Source organism: Symphalangus syndactylus, chromosome 21, assembly GCF_028878055.3.
Source record: "Symphalangus syndactylus isolate Jambi chromosome 21, NHGRI_mSymSyn1-v2.1_pri, whole genome shotgun sequence".
Classification (NCBI taxonomy): Eukaryota; Metazoa; Chordata; class Mammalia; order Primates; family Hylobatidae; genus Symphalangus; species Symphalangus syndactylus.
This window is the reverse complement of record NC_072443.2, coordinates 33,231,372-33,253,339: the sequence shown is the minus strand read 5'-3', so window position 1 is coordinate 33,253,339 and position 21,968 is coordinate 33,231,372. Positions and strand designations below refer to the sequence as shown.

The 21,968-nt window shown below is 46.0% G+C and overlaps 1 protein-coding gene across 5 annotated transcripts in view; it reads left to right on the top strand.

Moving 5' to 3' along the window:
* The first annotated feature begins 1,951 nt into the window (after window positions 1-1,951).
* Window positions 1,952-21,968, top strand: part of DPPA2 (developmental pluripotency associated 2) — a 30,470-nt gene continuing 10,453 nt past the window's right edge. The window contains exons 1-7 of one of the 5 annotated variants that reach the window (XM_055259641.2): window positions 1,952-2,136; window positions 10,183-10,228; window positions 12,052-12,199; window positions 15,754-15,914; window positions 16,002-16,055; window positions 17,115-17,376; window positions 21,071-21,266. In XM_055259641.2, the coding sequence (XP_055115616.1) occupies window positions 10,196-10,228; window positions 12,052-12,199; window positions 15,754-15,914; window positions 16,002-16,055; window positions 17,115-17,376; window positions 21,071-21,266 (854 nt within the window). In that variant the 5' untranslated portion in view covers window positions 1,952-2,136; window positions 10,183-10,195. Of the gene's footprint in view, window positions 2,137-8,327; window positions 8,425-9,398; window positions 9,458-9,732; window positions 9,784-9,900; window positions 10,000-10,182; window positions 10,229-12,051; window positions 12,200-15,753; window positions 15,915-16,001; window positions 16,056-17,114; window positions 17,377-21,070; window positions 21,267-21,968 lie in introns of those variants that run through there. The other 4 variants (XM_055259644.2, XM_063630640.1, XM_055259642.2 and 1 more) reach the window with 4 other exon arrangements.

Genomic DNA, 21,968 nt, shown 5'->3' with positions numbered 1-21,968 from the left:
TACAAACTAAAATGTCTTTTCTGATAAGCAATGGGAAGTACACAATATCATTGCCAAAAAGATAATGTAAATCTAATCATGAGGAAACAATTAGTCCTGATTACACCTGTTGTCTCAGGCTAAGTGAGTCTACCTCGCTTTGAATGACACTTAGAGATAGCCATATGTGAAGGGCCACAGGGGCCGGGGCAGTGGCTCGTGCCTGTAATCCCAGCACTCGGGAGACTGAGGCTGGCAGATGACTTGAGCCCAGGAGTTCAAGACCAGCCTGGGCAACATGTTGAAACCCTTTCACCAAAATACAAAAATTAGCCCGCTCTGGTGGCCTTGTGGCCTGTAGTCCCAGCTACTTGGTGGCCGAGATGGCAGGATTGCTTGAGCTGGAGGTCGAGGCTGCAGTGAGCCATGATTGCACAACTGCCGTTCCATCCTGGGCAGCAGAGCAGAGAATCTGCTTCAAAAAAACAAAAAAAAGGGGGCCAGGCGCAGTGGCTCACGCCTGCAATCCCAGCACTTTGGGAGGCCGAGGCGGGCGGATCACGAGGTCAGCAGATCGAGACCATCCTGGCTAACACGGTGAAACCCCGTCTCTACTAAAAATACAAAAAATTACCCGGGCGAGGTGGCGGGCGCCTGTAGTTCCAGCTACGCGGGAGGCTGAGGCAGGAGAATGGCATGAACCCCGGGAGGCGGAGCCTGCAGTGAGCCGAGATCGCGCCATTGCATCCAGCCTGGGTGAAAGAGCGAGACTCCGTCTCAAAAAAAAAAAAAAAAAAATTAGCTGGGCGTCTGCAGTCCCAGCTACTTGGGAGGCTGAGGCAGGAGAATGGGGTGAACCCAGGAGGCGGAGCTTGCAGTGAGTAACGAGAGGACAATCTGTATTCAAATAAAGCTAAAATTGGCAGAGTGCGCTAGCTCACACATGTAATCCCAGCATTTTGGGAGGCCGAGGGGGGTGGATCACCTGAGGTTGAGAGTTCAAGGCCAGCCTGACCAACATGGAGAAACCCTGTCTCTACTAAAAACACAAAAATTAGCCAGGCGTGGTGGCACATGCCTGTAATTCCAGTTACCTGGGAGGCTGAGGCAGGAGAATTGGTTGAATCTGGGAGGCAGAGGTTGTGGTGAGCCAAGATCACGCCATTGCACTCCAGCCTGGGCAACAAAAGCAAAACTCCATCTCAAAAAAAAAAAAAAAAAAAATTATCTGGGTGTGGTAGCACATGCCTATAATCCCAGCTACTTAGGAAGGCTAAGGCTAGAGAGTCACTTGAATCTGGGAGGCGAAGGTTGCAGTGAGCCAAGATTGTGCCTCTGCACTCCAGCCTGGGCAATAGAGTGAGACTCCGTCCCACACACACACAAAAAGGGCCAGGCGTGGTAGCACACACCTGTAATCCCAACAATTTGGGAGGCCCGGGGGGCGGATCATCTGAGATCCGGAGTTTGAGACCAGCCTAGCCAACATAGTGAAACCCTGTCTCTACCAAAAATACAAACTAGCTGAACGTGGTGGCACACACCTGTAATCCCAGCTACTTGGGAGGCGGAGGCAGGAGAATCACTTTAGCCCGGGAGGCACAGGTTGCAGTTAGCCAAGATCCCGCCATTGCACTCCAGCCTGGGCAAAAATAGCGAAACTCCATCTCTAAAAAAAAAAGTTAAGTTTTCCATAAAATGTGACAGTGATTCTCATTTAGTCCCCAAACCAGCATCCATATTAGCCTGGAAGTTTTAAATGCATATTACTTCATCTCAGACCTACTGAATGACACAGGGTGTGGTTCAGCAATGTGTATTCACAAGTCCCGCAGAAGACTGTAAGAATTGCTAATCTCGGCGGCGCGGTGGCTCACGCTTGTAATCCCAGTACTTTGGAAGGCCGAGGCGGGCGGATCACGAGGTCAGGAGATCCAGACCACTGTGAAACCCCGTCTCTACTAAAAAATACAAAAAAAATTAGCCGGGCGTGGTGGCGGGCGCCTGTAGTCCCAGCTACTCGAAGAGGCTGAGGCAGGAGAATGGCGTGAACCCGGGAGGCGGAGAATGGCGTGAACCCGGGAGGCGGAGAATGGCGTGAACCCGGGAGGCGGAGCTTGCAGTGAGCCGAGATGGCGCCACTGCACTCCAGCCTGGGTGAGAGAGCGAGACTCCGTCTCAAAAAAAAAAAAAAAAGAAAAAAAAAGAAAAGAATTGCTAATCTTGGTGATAAAAAGTAAAGCAGGTTTTCCAAAGGGCGGAAGTAATGGGAATTGACTGGAAGAGCCCTAAAGGAATTTTTCTGGTGATAGAAATATTTTCTATCTTGACTGGGGGAATTGGCTAATCATTTATTTTATTTTATTTTATTTTATTTTATTTTATTTATTTCATTTTATTTTGTTTTATTTTATTTTTGACATAGCGTTTCACTCTTGTTGCACAGGCTGGAGTGCAATGGCTCGATCTTGGCTCACCGCAACCTCCGCCTCCCGGGTTCAAGTGATTCTCCTGCCTCAGCCTCCCGAGTAGCTGGGATTACAGGCATGTGCCACCACTCTCTGCTTATTTTTTGTATTTTTAGTAGAGACAGGGTTTCTCCGTGTTGGTCAGGCTGTTCTCGAACTCTCAACCTTAGGTGAACCGCCTGCCTCGGCCTCCCAAAGTGCTGAGATTACAGGTGTGAGCCACCACACCCGGCCTGGCTACTCATTTTTTAAAGCTCATTACAGTGTACACTCAAGATCTGTGCATTTCACTCTAAATTTTATCACAAAGGAGAAAAAATGGTTAGTTTGGAAATTAAAGAGGAAATAGTTTGTGTCACATAACTCTACCCCTAATATTTCTGTACATGTCAGAGCTAGAGATTGAAAGAAGTCTTGTTTATCTCCATGGTAGATGACAAGGAGGAGGACCACAATACATCAGGGGGTTTATAACACCAAGGAGGGTTCTAAAGAGGTAAACAGACTGGACAAGAATTCCTCCCCATTCCAGAAGTCATGCAGCTCTAACTAGAATGCAAAGGTTAAGAACTTTCTACATTCTGCTCTTCCTTCAAACTCCTGTTTCAGGCTGGGTGTGGTAGCTGACGCCTGTAATGATTCTCCTTCCTCAGCCTCCCAAGTAGCTGGGATTACAGGCACCTGCCACCACACGCAGCTAATTTTTTGTATTTTTAGTAGAGATGGGGTTTCACTGTGTTAGCCAGGAGGGTCTCGATCTCCTGACCTCATAATCCGTCTGCCTTGGCCTCCCAAAGTGCTGGGATTGCAGGCGTGAGCCACCAAACCTGGCCTTTTTTTTTTTTTTTTTTTTTTTTTTTTGAAACGGAGTCTCACTCTGTCGCCCTGGCTGGAGTGCAGTGGCGAGGTCTTGGCTCATTGCAACCTCAGCCTCCCAGGTTCAAGCCATTCTCCTGTCTCAGCCTCCTGAGTAGCTGAGATTACAGGCATGTGCCACTGGGCCTGGCTTTTTTTTTTTCTTGAGATGGAGTCTTGCTCTGTTGCCCAAGCTGGAGTGCAATGGCGTGATCTCGGCTCACCATAACCTCTGCCTCCCGGGTTCAAGTGATTCTCCTGACTCAGCCTCCCGAGTAGCTGGGACTACAGGCACACACCACTAGGCCCAGCTAATTTTTGTATTTTTAGTAGAGACGAGGTTTCACTATGTTGGCCAGGCTGGTCTCAAACTCCTGACCTTGTGATCCGCTGGCCTCAGCCTCTCGAAGTGTTGGGATTACAGGCCTGAGCCACCTCGCCCGGCTAGTTTTTGTATTTTTAGTAGAGACGGGGTGCCACCATCTTGGCCAGGCTGGTCTTGAACTCCTGACCTCATGATCCACCCACCTCGGCCTCCCAAAGTGCTGGGATTACAGGCTTTAGCCACTGTGCCTGGCCCCAGTGATCTATTTTTCATTTTAATTATTTGGCTTTTCCGTGATGTTGTAAAAATGTAATGAGTCTGAGTTCTTTAATTTGACATAATGTATTTGAGACTGATACATGTTTTTGCATGTATCATTAGTTTGCTCCTTTTCATTAATAAATAGTGCTATTCTATTTTGTGGAGGTACCACAGTTTGTGAACCCTTCATCACTTGAAGGATATTTGGTTATTTTTAGGTTTTGATGATTACAAATAAGTCTTCTATAAACCTCTCTGTAATTTTTTGTTTGAATATTGAAGTTTCGGCCGGGCGCGGTGGCTCACGCTTGTAATCCCAGCACTTTGGGAGGCCGAGGCGGGCGGATCACGAGGTCAGGAGATCGAGACCACGGTGAAACCCCGTCTCTACTAAAAATACAAAAAATTAGCCGGGCGTGGTGGCGGGCGCCTGTAGTCCCAGCTACTCGGAGAGGCTGAGGCAGGAGAATGGCGTGAACCCAGGAGGCGGAGCTTGCAGTGAGCCGAGATTGCGCCACTGCACTCCAGCCTGGGCGACAGAGCGAGACTCCGTCTCAAAAAAAAAGAAATAGTCACATCAGTCTGTGATAAGTATTTACACCAAATCCTTTACCAGCAGCAAAGAAACAGACATCTGCTATACAACAGAGTTGGGTGGGAAGGGGTTGAAATGTGGAGGTTCAGGCAATATTAATAACCTTAGCATTGGCCGGGTGTGGTGGCTCACACCTGTAATCCCAGCACTTTGGGAGGCCGAGGCAGGCGGATCACCTGAGGTTGGGAGTTCGAGAGCAGCCTAGCCAGCATGGTGAAACCCCATCTCTACTAAAAATAGAAAAATTAGTTGGGTGTGGTGGAAGGCGCCTCTAATCCCAGCTACTCGGGAAGCTGAGGCAGGAGAATCGCTTGAAACCGGGAGGCAGAGCTTGCAGTGAGTGAAAATCACACCATTGCACTCCAGCCTGGGCAACAGAGAGAGACTCTGTCTCAAAAAATAAAAAAAATTGGCCGGGTGAGGTGGCTCACGCTTGTAATCCCAGCACTTTGGGGGGCTGAGTTGGGCGGATGACAAGGTCAGGAGTTCGAGGCCAGCCTGGCCAACACAGTGAAACCCTGTCTCTACCAAAAATACAAAAATTAGCTGGGCATCGTGGCAGGCACCTGTAACCCCAGCTACTCAGGAGGCTGAGGCATGAGAATCATTTGAACCCGGGAGGAGGAGCCAAGATCGTGCCACTGCACTCCAGCCTGGGCGACAGAGCTAGGTTCAGTCTCGGGAAAACAACAACAACAACAGCAACAACAACAAAAACCTCTAGCATTGATTGAGCTTCTCTTCTGAGCCAGACAGAGTGCAAGGCTCTGGGAGACCAAAGGTGATTGAAACCTACCTGGCCATTGCTGTCATAGAACCTGCTAATTGAGGAGATGAAATTACCGTAAGATTCCAAATACATACAGAATTACAGATTCAAATGATTTGGTTTTTGAAGGACTAGAATGAGAGAATGACAAGAGGAATCGCTTTTAGGGTTACTCTTAAGAAATGCATTTAAGCTTAAAGAACAAGGCGTCAGGTGAGTGAAGAGGGACAGAAATAACATTTTTCTTAAAAACTTAAAATAGGCTCGGTGTGGTGGCTCACACCTGTAATCCTTACACTTTGGGAGACCTACGCGGGAGACTGCTTGAGCCCAGGAGACACCAGCTTGGGCAACATAGTGCGAACCCGTCTCTACAAAAAAATAAATTTAGACAGGCGCGGTGGCACTTGCCTGTAGCCATGGCTACTCAGGAGGCTGAGGTGGGAGGATCTCTTGAGCCCAGCAGGGAAAGGCTGTAGTGAGCTGCGGTCGCACCACTGTACTCCAGCCTGGGCAACAGAAGCTAGAACAGACTAAAGGGTAAAGTAAGAACTGGCAACATTCAAATAGGAAACTATTGGAAATTCACACAATTATTTCAAATTTCAAATAATTGAAATAAATTTCAAAATTCAAATAGGAAACTATTGGAAATTCACACAATTATTTCAACAATAACAAACTGTAAGGCCGGGGGCGGTGGCTCACGCTTGTAATCCCAGCACTTGGCACGAGGTCAGGAGATCGAGACCACGGTGAAACCCCGTCTCTACTAAAAAATACAAAAAATTAGCCGGGCGTGGTGGTGGGCGCCTGTAGTCCCAGCTACTCGGAGAGGCTGAGGCAGGAGAATGGCGTGAACCCGGGAGGCGGAGCTTGCAGTGAGCCGAGATCGCGCCACTGGACTCCAGCCTGGGCGACAGAGCAAGACTCCGTCTCAAAAAAAAAAAAAAAAAAAATTGTAAGAAGTAAGAAGTGGAAGCTGAGTGTGATGGCATGTGCCTGTAATCCCAGCTACTCAGGAGGCTGAGGCCCAGCTACTCAGGATTGCTTGAGCCCAGGAGTTCAAGCCCAGCCTGTGTGACATAGTGAGATCCTGTCTCGATAAAATAAATAAATAAAAACAGATGGAGATAACTTATAAAGAAAAATTTAAGGCCTGTTTCAATTTATCACAGACCTTGATTGGATGCTGATTCAAACATTGTTAAAAAAAAAATGAGGGAAGAGAAAAATATGTAAGATAAATGGAGTTTTTTTTTTTTTTTTTGAGATCCACCGCCTGGATTCAAGCAATTCTCCTGCCTCAGCCCCCACTAGTAGCTGGAACTACAGGCGCGTGCCACCATGCCTGGCTAATTTTTGTATTTTTAGTACAGACGGGGTTTCTCCATGCTGGCCAGCTGGTCTCAAACTCCTGACCTCAGGTGATCTACCTGCCTTGGCCTCCCAAAGTGCTGGGATTACAGGCGTGAGCCACGGTGCCCGGCCAGATAATTGGAGTTTTGAATACTGCTGGATATTTGAACATAACATATATTTGAATACTTTGGTAATATTAAATAATGATCTTTAAAATTATGTTTAGATGTAAAAAGGATATCGTAGTTATAGTGGGAACAAAGTATTTTTTCCCCCCTGGATTTATTTGTTTATTTATTGAGACAGCCTCACTGCAGCCTCGGGCTCCTGGGCTGAAGGGATCCTCTGCCCTCAGCACCCTGAGTAGCTAGGACCACAGGCATGTCTCACCACACCCACATGCCTGGTTATTTTATTTTTCTTTTCTTTTTTTTTTTTTTTTTTTTGGTAACAATGAGATCTCACTATGTTGCCCAGGCTGGTCTCATACTCTTGGACTCAAGTGTTCCTACCACCGCGGCCTCCTGAGACATGCTGAGATTACAGGTGTGAGCCACGGCACCGGCCTTTTCCCTGAATTTATGAACGAAATCATAGGCGATCTGGTACTTGTTTCAAAATAACCCATGGAGGAGGAATGGATGGCAATTTAGATGAAACCAGACTGGGTGTAAGTAAATTATTATGGCAAAAAGTAGACATACTTTGGTACATGTTTGAACTTTCCCATAATAAAACATTCTCAAAAAGCTGGGGAAAAAAACCCCAGGAAAACAAATAAGATGATTTTTTTTTTTTGTGACAGAGTCTCTCTCTGTCGCCCAGGCTGGAGTGCAGTGGCATGATCTCGATCTTGGCTCACTGCAACCTCCACCTCCTGGATTCAAGCGATTCTCGTGCCTCAGACTCCCGAGTAGCTAGGATTATTTCTGTTTGTATTGACTACTTCCACAACCGCTAAGCTCTTCCTCAGAATGTATAATCTTCTCTTAAGTTTCCCTAAGCTATTCCAATATAGATTCTTCCCATATATTTTTATAGCTTTTCTTACTCTTTTTTTTTTTTTTTTTTGAGACGGAGTTTCACTCTTGTTGCCCAGGCTGGAGTGCAATGGCACAATCTCGGCTCACCCCAACCTCCGCCTCCCGGGTTCCAGCGATTCTTCTGCCTCAGTCTCCCTAGTAGCTGGGGTTACAGGCATGTGCCACCATGCACGGCAGATTTTTGTATTTTTAGTAGAGACGGGGTTTCGCCATGTTAGCCAGGCTGGTCTTGAACTTCTGACCTCAGGTGATCCGGCGCCTCGGCCTCCCAAAGTGCTGGGATTACAGAAGTGAGCCACCGCGCCCGGCCTAAAATGATTATATTGTAAAAAATGCAGTGAAGAAAACATGGTAATGAAATGGCCTTCCCACTTGAAATCCTGTCCCTACCTAAGGTATTAGGATCAACTCAGGCCATTAGGTCAGTTTTCCTCTAAATTGCCCATTAAAAGCACCAGGGGCCACACCCAACCGGGTAGGCGGAGTGCTTTTCTGGCTGCATCTTAGAGGGCTGCATTCAGCTTCTATCCTGAAAGGGAGGAGCCGGAATTCCAATCATTATCTGCCGCGGACTGCCTGTCTCCAAAGCCCTTTGTTTATGTCCTGATCTAGCTAAGGCTTCTAGACTTCAGGAGTTTAAGAATCATCTGGAGGGCTGGGCGTGGTGGTGCAGGCCTGTAGTCCCACCCACTCCCAAGGCAGCGGAGGGAGGATCAACTTGCGTCTGGGAACTCAGCCAGGAATTCAAGACCAGCCTGGGCAATACAGTGAGGCCCCCTACCCACATCCTCTCCGTCCCCGCAATCCCCTTCCGTCCCAGGTCTCATCTCTACAAAAAATTTAAATATTAGCGGGACGTGGTGGCGCGGGCCTGTAATCCCAACTACTGGAGTGTGGGGGGAGGGGCGGGGGTGGGACGGCATGGGCTGAGGTGGGAAGATCGCTTGAGTCCAGGAGGTCGAGGCTGCAGTGAGCTATGATCATGCCACCAAACTCCAGCCCGTCTAAAAAAATAAAAAGAGAAAAAATTACCTGGAGGGCTTGTGGAAGCACAGATTCCTCAGCCCCTCAGTCCCACCCTCCAGGATCTGATTCAGGATGTCTTGGGTGGTGGGGTGGGGCCTCATAATTTATTTTTCGGATCAGTTCCTCAATAAACTGAAGCTGAGCCTTTTCAGACTACACTTTTTTTCTTTTATAAAATTACTTAACTTTTTTTTTTTTTCATAGAGACGAGGTCTCACTATGTTGCCCAGGCTGGTCTCGAACTTCTGGACTCAAGTAATCCTCCTTCCTCGGCCTCCCAAAGGCCTCCCAAAGGATTATAGGCATGAGCCACCGTGCCAGGTCCAGACAATATTTTGAATGTATTAAATATACTACTAAAACGGACCATGGTCACCCTGGGTCCTGAGATTAATGGACCAAATCATTCTCCCAGGGACAGAGAAAGCCCATTGTAAAGGTACTTGGTGGTCCAGTGCTGCCATATTATTTGTGAATGAAATTTCCTTTAGTTGCTCTGGCTTCTTAGAGTGACCTATGAGAACACCTGCTTCATATTTTGCCACATTCTGTGTCCAACATTAGGCTCCAGCAATTCCTAAGTGCATCCGTTCCTTCTGCCTTCATTACTCCACCACTTGCCTTAGTATTTTGGCTCTTGTTGCTATTCTGAACAGCCAAATCCTTCTCCTCTAACCAGCTCAATATTATGGCAGGCTTAATATTAGTATTTAGAACTAGATCGAAGGGAGATTATGTTATCCAACCCCCACAGTTTAAATCTGGGGTCTTTCAGTGAGTAACATACCCACATGCATAAATCAGGTATAAAATACCTGCCTAAAATGCTCTGAATCTTTTCCATTCCCTTCATAATAAGTAATTTATTACCAATATCGTCTTATAACTGTTCTAAAACATTCTGTTCATTCCATTGGAACTTGTCGGCAAGTGTTTGTCATTTTCAGTTTTCTTTCAAGTTTCACCTATTTTTTTTCTTCTTTCTTTACTTCTTTCACTTGAGACAGAGTCTCGCGAAGCTGGAGTGCAGTGACGCGATCTCGGATCGCTGTAGCCTGCGCCTCCTGGGCTCAAGCAGTCCTCCCACCACCCCCTCCCAAGTAGGTGGGATTACAGGCGCTCGCCACAACGCCCGCCTAATTTTTGTGTTTTTTCGTAGAGATGGGGGTCTCGCCATGTTTCCCAGGCTTATCTTGAACTCCTGTACTCAAGCGATCCACCCCCCTGGGCCTCCCAAAGTGCTGGGATTACAGGCATGAGCCATCGCGCCCGGCCTAATTTTTTAAAAAACATTATCACTGAATGGACAAGACAGGGTATAAAATTGATAAAATTATCCCATTACCAGAAAATGAGGGAGGGGAAAAAGACGAGGAAAGGAAAACAGAGCTCATCTGGGTAACAGGAAGTAGAAGGAGACATTTGCTTATAAAAGGAGAAAGCAGGTTAAGAGAAGTAAACTACCATATCCTTAACATTGCTGTCCTTGCCTTCCCCAGGGTGTTGCTGAAAATGTCAGACGCAAATTTGGATAGCAGCAAGAAGGTAAGTTTCATTCTAATAGAATTACTTTTCTCACAGTCGCTTTTCAGAGTCTTTCTAGGTCCCCCTTATGTTTCTCTTTTACCACAAATCTTCATTCCTAGATGTAAGAAATCTTCATCTTGAAACCTCCTCCTCTTTGCAAATAGATGGTTAGTTTTCTTTCATGTGATTGTGCTTTTATGTGCATTCGGATGAGAGTAAAGAGAAGTAAAATTTTCTCCTCCTAGTCCAAAGGAAAATATTTCTTTGGTAGGAAAGATGAGAAGTGCTGTAGCTGGACAAGAAAAAAGTGGTAAAAATAAATAAATAAATAAAAATGGCATGGAGAATAAGAATATTAGAGAAAAGATAATTAAACATAAAAAATAAAAATTCTTTTAACAGCAAAGGTAAAAAGAAAGTGAAGGCGGTAATGTGGGTAAAGTCATAAAGTGACCAATTGGTTATTTTCTTTAGGAGTAGGAAATATCTACTCCCAGCGGCCTTGGCACCAAATGAGTTTCAAGATTAGGCTTGGGTAGTCCTGGCTTTATGAGAAACTAGAGAAGGTGTCATAGTGTATTTACAGGTGTCACTGTACCCGTCCTCTGGCTAAAGGACTGAATTGGCCAATATTAGCTATATGATTATGGGGAAGTCACATAGCTGCTTTGAGCCCCTACTTTTCTCTATAATAGAGTAATATTCCCTAAATAATGTCAGTGTTATTTTGAAGTAAACTAAGAGTAATGGGAAGCCATTGAAGAGGTTAAATAGGAGACAGGAGTGTGGCATCAGCACTAGAAGAGAATATTGGAATAGAACTGGAATGGAGTTTATTCACCCTTGGATTTGAGAAGAAAAGATAACTTCAGAACCCTACTCAAGCCTGTGTTACTCTATGGCATTGCTCATTTAGTTTCCTCATTTGTAAAGCAGGAAAATTAATAAATTACTACAAGTATACTATGAGAATTAAATTTGAGAAATACAGAACACCTAGCATAGTGCCTGTGTACTGTAGAGAACCAGCAAATGTTAGTTTCTTTCTATCTACCTGCTTTCCTACTTTATCTTTTATTCATCAGATCGTAAAACCAACATTGAATGCCTACTCTGTGTAGACTGCTGTGTTTCTGTGAAAGCAGCAGAGAGTAAAACAGATACACTCTCCTCAGGTCTTGGGGCTGAAACGAGCCCAGTGTGGCTGGAGCTCAGAAAGCTCAGAGGTCATGAGCTGGAGAGGCAGGCAAGGACCAGACTGTTGGAGAATTTGTAAGCTACACAGCTCCGTGAGCTAATTTGAGTTTTGTCATTAACCGGAATAACAATGACAAGCCATTGAAGAATTTTCAACAAGCATGGAACAATCGGTGCAGAAATAGCAGAGTTAGAGTGGATTTGGGGATAACAGGAGGTTATTGCTTGTGCTGTGAAATTTGATAAGGGAATTGGGAATCTTGGGAATCAGGTGATAGAAGATGGAAAGGCAGGAACACATTCCATACAGATTTAGGAGACTTAATGAAAGTATTTTGTGTTTTGGCTGATGAGGAGGAAGGCCCTGAGGGAAATAATTCTCTAAACCCAAGCCCTACCCTTCTATTTTCTCTTTCATTAACACCTACATGTAAATTGGCTTTTGCCCGTTTTTTTTTTTTTTCCATGTTTCCTTTATTTAATAGAGGGTCTGCTAATCAACGTCACATTCAAGGAATCCCAGTAATTCTTTTCTCCATCCACCTACTGTCTTCTCAGTTCCTTATTCATGACTTTTGCCTTGAAAGCAAGCAGTTTAGTTGTACCACATCAAATGAAAATCAGTGACTGACTTCTCTTTCCAGAATTTCTTTGAGGGGGAAGTAGATGATGAGGAAAGTGTGATTTTGACACTGGTGCCAGTTAAAGATGACGCAAATATGGAACAAGTGGAACCAAGCATTTCTTCAACTTCTGATGTCAAACTGGAGAAGCCTAAGAAATACAATCAAGGTATGAGGACAGGGATTGCTCAGTTAGTTACTCCTACAACTCTGGGAAGCCCAGGAAGAAGGAAGATTTGTCTTTCCTATCCTCTGACTATACAACACCCAGCTTAAATCTCACCTTGTTGATCTGTGTTAAGAAATTTTGCAAAATCTCATACTTCTCGCTTGCTAAGCCCAATGTATTGCCATACTTTTATTTATTTATTTATTTTTTGGAGATGGAGTCTCACTGTGTCACCTAGGTTGGAGTGCAGTGGCGCAGTCTTGGCTCACTGCAACCTCTGCCTTCCGAGCTCAAGCGATTCTCCTGCCTCAGCCTTCCAAGTCGCTGGGATTACAGGCATGGGCCACCAAGCCTGGCTAATTTTTGTATTTTTAGTAGAGACGGGCTTTCACCATGTTGTTCAGGCTGGTCTCAAACTCCTGACCTCAAGTGATCTGCCCGCCTCAGCCTCCCAAAGTGCCGGGATTACAGGCATTAGCCACCACGCCTGGCCTGTAGTGCCTTACTTTTAAGACACAAAATAAGCATGGGGAGCGCTTTGGACAGAGAGTGCTCTTCTGGACCACCTCCACATGAGTTCAAATTCCCAACACATAAAGCTCAATCTCCTCTTCTATAAAAACGAGATGAATACATATTTGCCTCCTACAAAGATTAAATAATTTTGAAAAACATCTGGTATTTTGCTTAGCAAGTAATTACTAATAGCAGCTCTTAAAATCATGACCCTATGTATCTGTGCTCAGTGTCTCAATGCTTCCTATAAAAGCATCTAATAAGTGTTTTCTTTCTTTCTTTTTTTTAAATTTTTCTGGAGATGGAGTTTTGTTCTTGTTGCAAAGGCTGGAGTGCAATGATGCAGTCTTGGCTCACTGCAACCTCCACCTCCTGGGTTCAAGCGATTCTCCTGCCTCAGCCTCCCTAGTACCTGTAATTACAGGCACCCACCACCACGCCCAGCCAATTTTTGTATTTTTAGTAGAGATGGAGTTTTGCCACGTTGGCCAGGCTGGCCTCAAACTCCTGACCTCAGGTGATCCACCCGCCTTGGCCTCCCAAAGTGCTGCGATTACAGGCGTGAGCCACTGCGACCGGCCCAAATCAGTATTTTCAGAAGGATTTTATCTTCTAGGCCAATAATGATTTCAAGATGAAGTAAATAATGATGGGTTACAGTAAGCAGAGTGAGGTGAAATGCGGAGCTGTAGAGAAAAATGATTCAGGCTGACAGAATAATGTGGACCATTGTTGATTGGGGATAGACAATGTGGTGGTTTCTTTGATTTCTATAGGAAGAGCTGATATTTTGTGATCCAAAATCTAGACATTTTGGAGGATAAATCCATAATGTTCTATTCAGCTGGTTGTTGAGGGCAACATAAAATAACAGGCTGCTATATGTAGCATAAAAGAAACGTGGAATTTAGAATCCAAACATAGGTTTGAGGCCGGGCATGATGGCTTACACCTATAATCCCAGTGCTTTGGGAGGCCGAGGAGGGCTGATCACTTGAGGCCAGGAGTTCAAGACCAACCTGGCCAACATGGAAAAACCCTGTCTCTACAAAAAATACAAACATTATCCAGGCATGGTGGCACATGCCTGTAGTCCCGGCTACTCAGGAGGCTGAGGCATGATAATCACTTGAACCTGGAAGGTGGAGGTTGCAGTGAGCCGAGATCGCACCACGACACTCCAGCATAGGTGACAGAGCGAGACCCTGTCTCAAAACAAAACCAAGCCAGGTGCAGTGGCTCATGCCTGTAATCCCAGCACTTTGGGAGGCCAAGGAGGGCAGATCACAAGGTCAGGTGTTCGAGACAAACCTGGCCAACATAGTGAAACACTGTCTTTACTAAAAATACAAATATTAGCTGGGCATGGTGGCGCGTGCCTGTAGTCCCACCTACTCGGGAGGCTGAGGCAGGAGAGTTGCTTGTACCTGGGAGGCGGAGGTTGCAGTGAGCTGAGATCGTGCCACTGCACTCCAGCCTGGGCAACAGAGCAAGACTCCGTCTCAAAAAAAAAAAAAAAAAACCCACATAGGTTTGAGTCCCAGGTCTGCTATTATAATGGGCAAGTCTTTAAATACCTGAATCTGTTACCTCTTTTTTTTTTTTTTTTGAGACAGAGTCTCACTGTGTTGCCCAGGCTGGAGTGCAGTGGCGCGATCTCAGCTCGCTGCCGCCTCCACCTCCTGGGTTCAAGCAATTCTGCCTCAGCCTCCTGAGTAGCTGGAGCTGGGATTGCAGGTGTGCACCACCATGCCCAGGTAATTTTTCTTTTTCTTTTTTTTTTTTTTTTTTGAGACGGAGTCTCGCCGTCTCCCAGGCTGGAGTGCAGTGGCGCGATCTTGGCTCACTGCAGGCTCCGCCCCCCAGGGTTCACGCCATTCTCCTGCCTCAGCCTCCTGAGTAGCTGGGACTACAGGCGCCCGCCACCTCACCTGGCTAATTTTTTGTATTTTTAGTAGAGACGGGGTTTCACCATGTTGGTTAGGCTGATCTTGATCTCCTGACCTCGTGATCCGCCCGCCTCGGCCTCCCAAAGTGCTGGGATTACAGGCGTGAGCCACTGCACCCGCTCGCCCAGGTAATTTTTCTTTTTTTTTTTTCTTTTTTTTTTTTTTTGAGACGGAGTTTCACTCTTGTTGCCCAGGCTGGAGTGCAATGGTGCGATCTCGGCTCACCGCAACCTCCGCCTCCCAGGTTCAAGCGATTCTCCTGCCTCAGCCTCCCTAGTAGCTGGGATTACAGGCATGTGCCACCATGCCTGACTAATTGTGTATTTTTTTTTTTTTTTTTTTTAGTAGAGACGGGGTTTCTCCATATTGGTCAGGCTGGTCTCGAACTCCCGACCTCAGGTGATCCACCCGCCTCGGCCTCCCGAAGTGCTGGGATTACAGGCATGAGCCACCGTGCCTGGCCATATGCCTGGGTAATTTTTCTATTTTTAGTAGAGACGGGGTTTTACCATGTTGGCCGGGCTGGTCTCGATCTCCTGACCTCAAGTGATTTGGGCAAATTTGCCTCAGCCTCCCAAAGTTCTGGGATTACAGGTGTGAGCCACCGCACCCGGCCTTGTTACCTCATTTTTAATATGAGAAATAAAAATTGATATGTGTATATGCAAATTGGGTTGTGAGAAATGTGAAAAGATCTTTGTAAAATTTTTTTTTTTTTTTTTTTTGAGACAAGACGGAGTCTTGTTCTGTTGCCCAGGCTGGAGTGCAGTGGCATGATCTTGGCTCACTGCAAACTCCACCTCCCGGGTTCATGCCATTCTCCTGCCTCAGCCTCCCGAGTAGCTGGGACTACAGGCGCCCACCAGCACGCCTGGCTAAGTTTTTTGTATTACTTTAGTAGAGACGGGGTTTCACTGTGTTAGCCAGGATGGTCTCAATCTCCTGACGTCGTGATCTGCCCTCCTCAGCCTCCCAAAGTGCTGGGATTACAGGCATGAGCCACCATGCCCAGCCCTAGATCTTTGTAAAATTTTGAAAGAATCTTGCCAACTTTAAATTATTACTACTTTGGTTCCATTCTTGTCTTAGGTCATCTACTTCAAACAAATGAACAATTTACAGCTCCACAAAAAGCTAGATGCAAAATACCAGCCCTTCCCTTGCCGACCATTTTGCCTCCCATTAATAAGGTGTGTCGGGACACTTTGCGGGACTGGTGTCAACAACTCGGTTTGAGTACTAATGGCAAGGTTAGTACACTTGGGTGAATATCTGCTGCTGGGAATAATTATGGGAGTCTTTGTCAACTTTTAACTCAATCTCTCTCATTTCCTAAGAAAATCGAAGTTTATCTGAGGCTCCATAGGCATGCTTACCCTGAACAACGGCAAGTAAGTAATGAGTGTGTTGATGGTGTGAAGGTGGGTTCTGATCATGATTCATCCGGTCCCTACCGTCGCACCATTTCTATATGTTGTACCTCTAAGGTGGGGTTTCTTCACTGTGGCATTATTGACATTTCGGAACAAACAATTTTTTGTTTGTTTTGGGGCCTGCCCTGTACATTGTAGGATGTTTTGCAGCATCCCCAGCCTCTACCAACTGGATGCCAGTAGCAACCTTTCCTCCCCCCGCACAGTTTCAACAACCCAAAATTTCTCCCAGTGGAGAATTTGCAGTTTATGGGAACTAATATTCCGAAACCCTTCCCACATTGACATACATGTTCAGGTCAGTACAAAGAATAATATAAAATTGTCGCCGGGCGCGGTGGCTCACGCCTGTAATCCCAGCACTTTGGGAGGCTAAGGCGGGCGGATCACGAGGTCAGGAGATCGAGACCATCCTGGCTAACATGGTGAAACCCCGTCTCTACTAAAAATACAAAAAATCAGCTGGGCATGGTGGCAGGCGCCTGTAGTCCCAGCTACTCGGGAGGCTGAGGCAGGAGAATGGCGTGAACCCCGGGGGGCGGAGCTTGTAGTGAGCCGAGATCGCGCCACTGCACTCCAGCCTGGGCGACAGAGCGAGACTCCGTCTCAAAAAAAAAAAAAAAAAAAAAAAAAAAAAAAAAAAAAAAAATGGCTGGGCGTGGTGGCTCATGCCTGTAATCCCAGCACTTTGGGAGGCCGAGGCGGGTGGATTACCTGAGGTCGGGAGTTTGAGACTAGCCTGACCAACATGGAGAAACCCCGTCTCTACTAAAAATACAAAATTAGCCGGACGTGGTAGCACATGCCTATAATCCCAGCTACTAGGGAGGCTGAGGCAGGAGAATAGCTTGAACCTGGGAGGCAGAGGTTGCGGTGAGCCGAGTTCGTGCCATTGCACTCCAGCCTGGGCAACAAAAGCGAAACAACGTCTCAAAAAAAAAAGAATAATAAAATTGACCCAAACGTCCTTACAGCCCTAGTGGTTTACTGAATACTCATCATGAATTTCATTTGCAGGATATGCCTGAAATGTCACAAGAGACCAGATTACAGCGATGTTCGAGGAAACGCAAGGCAGTGACCAAGAGAGCAAGGCTTCAGAAAAGTTATGAGATGAATGAGATAGCAGAAGAGACTAATACAGTTGAAGTGATAACTTCAGCACCGGGAGCCATGTTGGCATCATGGGCAAGAATTGCTGCAAGAGCTGTTCAGCCTAAGGCTTTGAATTCATGTTCCATTCCTGTTTCTGTTGAGGCCTTTTTGATGCAAGCCTCTGGTAAGATCAACCTTAAAGTGTGAGTCCCACTCCAGAGGACAAGGTTAACTTTTATTAGTCCAAGACTGAAACGTGGTCAAAGGGAAGGCATTTGCTAAAATATCTGAAGATTAGAAATTGGATTCACATAGGACATCTCTCTTCCATCCATCATATTGATGGATAGTCATGTTTTGTCTGGATGGGTCTCTAAGTGAGGTGACTGAGTAGTGGCCCTTTTCCATCACTAAGCAGATTTCCAAGGTGGGAAGAAAGCATAACCTGATCATCTTGGACCACAGTCTGAGGTCTTCTCCTTTTCTTTCTCTCTTCCTTAAGGCATTTATGACATAGTGAATAAGAGGAATGTGTTGGTTCAAATTCTTGCTTTACCATTTCCTGGATATGTGACATTGACAAGTTACTTACTTTAAGCCTTAGTATCCTGTTCTTTTTTTTTTTTTAGATGGAGTTTTGCTCTTGTTGCCCAGGCTGGAGTGCAGTGGCGTGATCTTGGCTCACTGCAACCTCTGCCTCCCAGGTTCGAGCAATTCTCCTGCCTCAGCCTCCCGAGTAGCTGGGATTACAGGCACCTGCCACCACGCCCAGCTAATTTTTTGTATTTTTAGTAGAGACGGGGTTTCACTATGTTGGCCAGGCTGGTCTCAAACTCCTGACCTCAGGCAATCCACCTGCCTCGGCCTCCCAAAGTGCTGGGATTACAGGCGTGAGCCACCACTCCTGGCCAAGTATCCTGTTCTATAAGATGAAGATTTACATATTTCATAGAATAGTAGTGGCTGAGCTTGATGGCTCACGCCTGTATGCCCAGCACTTTGGGAGGCCGAGATGGGAGGATTGCTAGAGCTCATGAGTTAGAGACCAGCCTGGGTAACATGGTGAAATCCCCTGTCAACAAAAAATATGAAAAAAAGCCGGGCATGGTGGTGTGTGCCTCTAGTCCCAGCTACTCAGGAGGCTGGGGTGGGAGAGTGGCTTGAGCCCAGAAGGTAGAGGTTGCAGTGAGCTGAGATTGTGCCATGGCACTCCGGCCTGACAGACAGATCCAGACTCTTTCTTTAAAAAAAAACCTTGGCCCGGCACAGTGGCTCACGCTTTTTTAATCCCAGCACTTTGAGAGGCCGAGGCACGTGAATCACCTGAGGTCACAGGTTCAAGCGATTCTCTTGCCTCAGCTTCCTGAGTAGCTGGGATTATAGTCATGTGCCACCACGCCTGGCTAATTTTGTTTTTTTTTTGTTTGTTTGTTTGTTTTTAAGTAGAAACAAGGTTTCTCCATGTTGGTCAGGCTGGTCTTGAACTCCCAACCTCAGGTGATCCGCCTGCCTTGGCCTCCTAAAGTGCTGGGATTACAGGCGTGAGCCACCGCGCCTGGCACCCTCTAAGAAATGTTGAGGATAACTTAACTCCACTTTTCTCCAACTCCTGCTCTTCTTTGCTTGCTATTGCTTTTATTTCCAGGGTCTGCTATCTCAAGTCACCTTCCTTTTTGGCTCGAATCCTTTTCTTCCTCCCCCATTTTCCCATTTCCAGAAGTATTCTAGATCCTATTTTACTCCAGCTAACTAGTATGGTAGGGCACATTATTCATCATACAAGGAAACCAGCCAGAAGGAAGACCTGAAGCTGAAATCGGCATATCCTCTGCTCTTCAAGCTACATTCCTTTATGTGGGGACAGTGGGCAACTTTTAATATTCGTGCAAAGGCATTGTCCAGCCATAAAGCTGTGTGCCTGGGGGCACTGCCTTCCCAAAGATGACACCTCTTTCTAATTTTTATTAATATGCTGTATGAGTTACTGTTATCCCACAGTGACTTATCATTTTATATTTCTCTTCATTCTGCAATTGCTAAGCATCTGCTGTGGTCCAGAGGTATGTCTAGCTGCTGGGTATATACTGTGCTAAACACACACATGTTCTCTTGTTTTACAGTCTAATCAGGGAGCTATCACACTACATACACTGCTTATTTACAGATATGTAAGTTCACTGTGTCTGCTCCTTTCCCTCAATTGCAGACGTTCCATAAGCGTACCACTTATTTTCTTGCAAATATCCCGTCTCCCTGATTAAATTGTTCCTTACACTTTTAAACAGACACTTGTCTGTTTCCTGTAGCTGAGGCAGTACAATGTAGTGGTTAGGTAAATGGGCTGTAGGTCTTTCAGAATACTGACTTTCTCTGAATTTCAGACGTTCCATAAGTGTACTGCTTGTTTTCTTGCAAATATCACGTCTCCTTACTTAAATTGTTCCTTACATTTTTTTTTTTTTTTTTTTTTGAGACAGAGTTTCACTCTTGTTGCCCAAGCTGGAGTGCAATGGCACGATCTCAGCTCACTGCAACCTCCGCCTGAGTTCAGGCGATTCTCCTGCCTCAGCCTCCTGAGTAGCTGGGATTGCAGGCGTGTGCCACCACACCCAGCTAATTTTGTATTTTTAGTAGAGATGGGGTTTCACCATTTTGGTCAGGCTGCTCTCGAACTCCTGACCTCAGGTGATCCACCCACCTAGGCCTCCCAAAGTGCTGGGATTACAGGCGTGAGCCACCACGCCCAGCCTGTTCCTTACACTTTTAAACAGACGCTTGTCTGTTTCCTATGGCTGAGGCAGTACAATGTAGTGGTTAGGTAAATGGGCTATAAGTCAGTCAGAATACCAGGATCCATGATTTGGCTCTGAGTAACTTACGATATTTAACACCATAAGCTTCAGTTATCTCACCTGTGAGTAAGAAATAAGAAAAGCAAATAGAAGGTAAATGTTAATAGTGTACTTAAGAGTAAATGTATTAATACACGTAAATCACCTAGCAAAATACTGGACACAAAGCAAGCATTTCAGAATGGCAACCATTATTTTTTATTTTATTTTATATTATTTTATTTTATTATTATTATTATTATTATTATTATTTTTTTTTTTTTGAGACGGAGTCTCGCTCTCTCACCCAGGCTGGAGTGCAGTGGCGCGATCTCGGCTCACTGCAAGCTCCGCCTCCCGGGTTCACGCCATTCTCCTGCCTCAGCCTCTCCGAGTAGCTGGGACTACAGGCGCCCGCCACCACGCCCGGCTAATTTTTTGTATTTTTAGTAGAGACAGGGTTTCACCGTGGTCTCGATCTCCTGACCTCGTGATCCGCCCGCCTCGGCCTCCCAAAGTGCTGGGATTACAAGCGTAAGCCACCGCGCCCGGCCTTTTATTATTATTTTTTGAGACAGAGTTTTGCTCTTGTCACCCAGGCTGGAGTGCAGGGGCATGATCTTGGCTCACCACAACCCCTGCCTTCCAGGTTCAAGCAATTCTCCTGCCTCAGCCTCCCGAGTAGCTGGGATTACAGGCATGCGCCACCACGCCCAGCTAATTTTGCATTTTTAGTAGAGATGAGGTTTCTCCATGTTGGTCAGGCTAGTCTCAAACTCCCCATCTTAGGTGATCCTCCCACCTCAACCTCCCAAAGTGCTGCGATTACAGGCATGAGCCACCGCACTTAGCCGGCAGCGATTATTATTCTTTGGGTTATGTAACTTGTGAAATTAGATCATAGTGTTATGTGGTCTACATTTTCATGCATCTCATTCAATTGATTTGTGAGCAGACTATAAGAGCAAATTCAAGAGTGACTTGCTGAGAGGTTGTGTTGGGGTGCTGTCTTGATTTTTGCTGTCTATATTTGTTTTTCCTTTCCAGGCGTCAGGTGGTGTGTGGTCCATGGCAGACTTCTCTCGGCAGACACAAAGGGTTGGGTACGCCTGCAGTTTCATGCAGGTCAGGCCTGGGTGCCTACCACTCACAGGAGGATGATTTCTCTCTTCTTGTTACCTGCCTGCATTTTCCCATCCCCAGGCATAGAAGATAATATGTTATGCCCCGACTGTGCTAAGAGGTAACTCTTATGTATCTCATTAAGCATGGCACACAGAAAAGTAGGTGTATAGATGGATTTCTAAATAATTTAACAGTAGAAAGCAGAGGACAAACATGCTGTCTTCTTAATTTGCCACATAGATCAGGCAAAAATAGGACGCAAAAAGAACTCACTAGTGGATTACAACTCAATAAATGTGGCTAGTTCTTTTTTTTTTTTTTGAGATGGAGTTTTGCTCTTCTCACCCAGGCTGCAGGGCAGTGGCATGATCTCAGCTCACTGCAACCTCTGCCTCCTGGGTTCAAGCGATTCTCCTGCTTCAGCCTCCCGAATAGCTGGGATTACAGGCGTGCACCACCACGCCCAGCTAATTTTTGTATTTTTAGTAGAGACGGTTTCAGCATGTTGGTCAGGCTGGTTTCAAACTCCTGACCTCATGATCCGCCTGCCTTGGCCTCCCAAAGTGCTGGGATAACAGGTGTGAGCCACCGTGCCCAGCTAATTTTTGTATTTTTTGTAGAGACAGGGTTTCAGTATGTTGGCCAGGCTGGTCTCGAGCTCCTGACCTCAGGTGATCCACCCACCTTGGCCTCCCAAAGTACTGGTATTACATGTATGAGCCACCGCGCCCTGCCTAAATGTGGCTAGTTCTTAGCAGCCTTAACAAAGCATCTGACAAGTCAGGACCTGATTTCTGTCTCAATTTTAGAGACTTGTTCT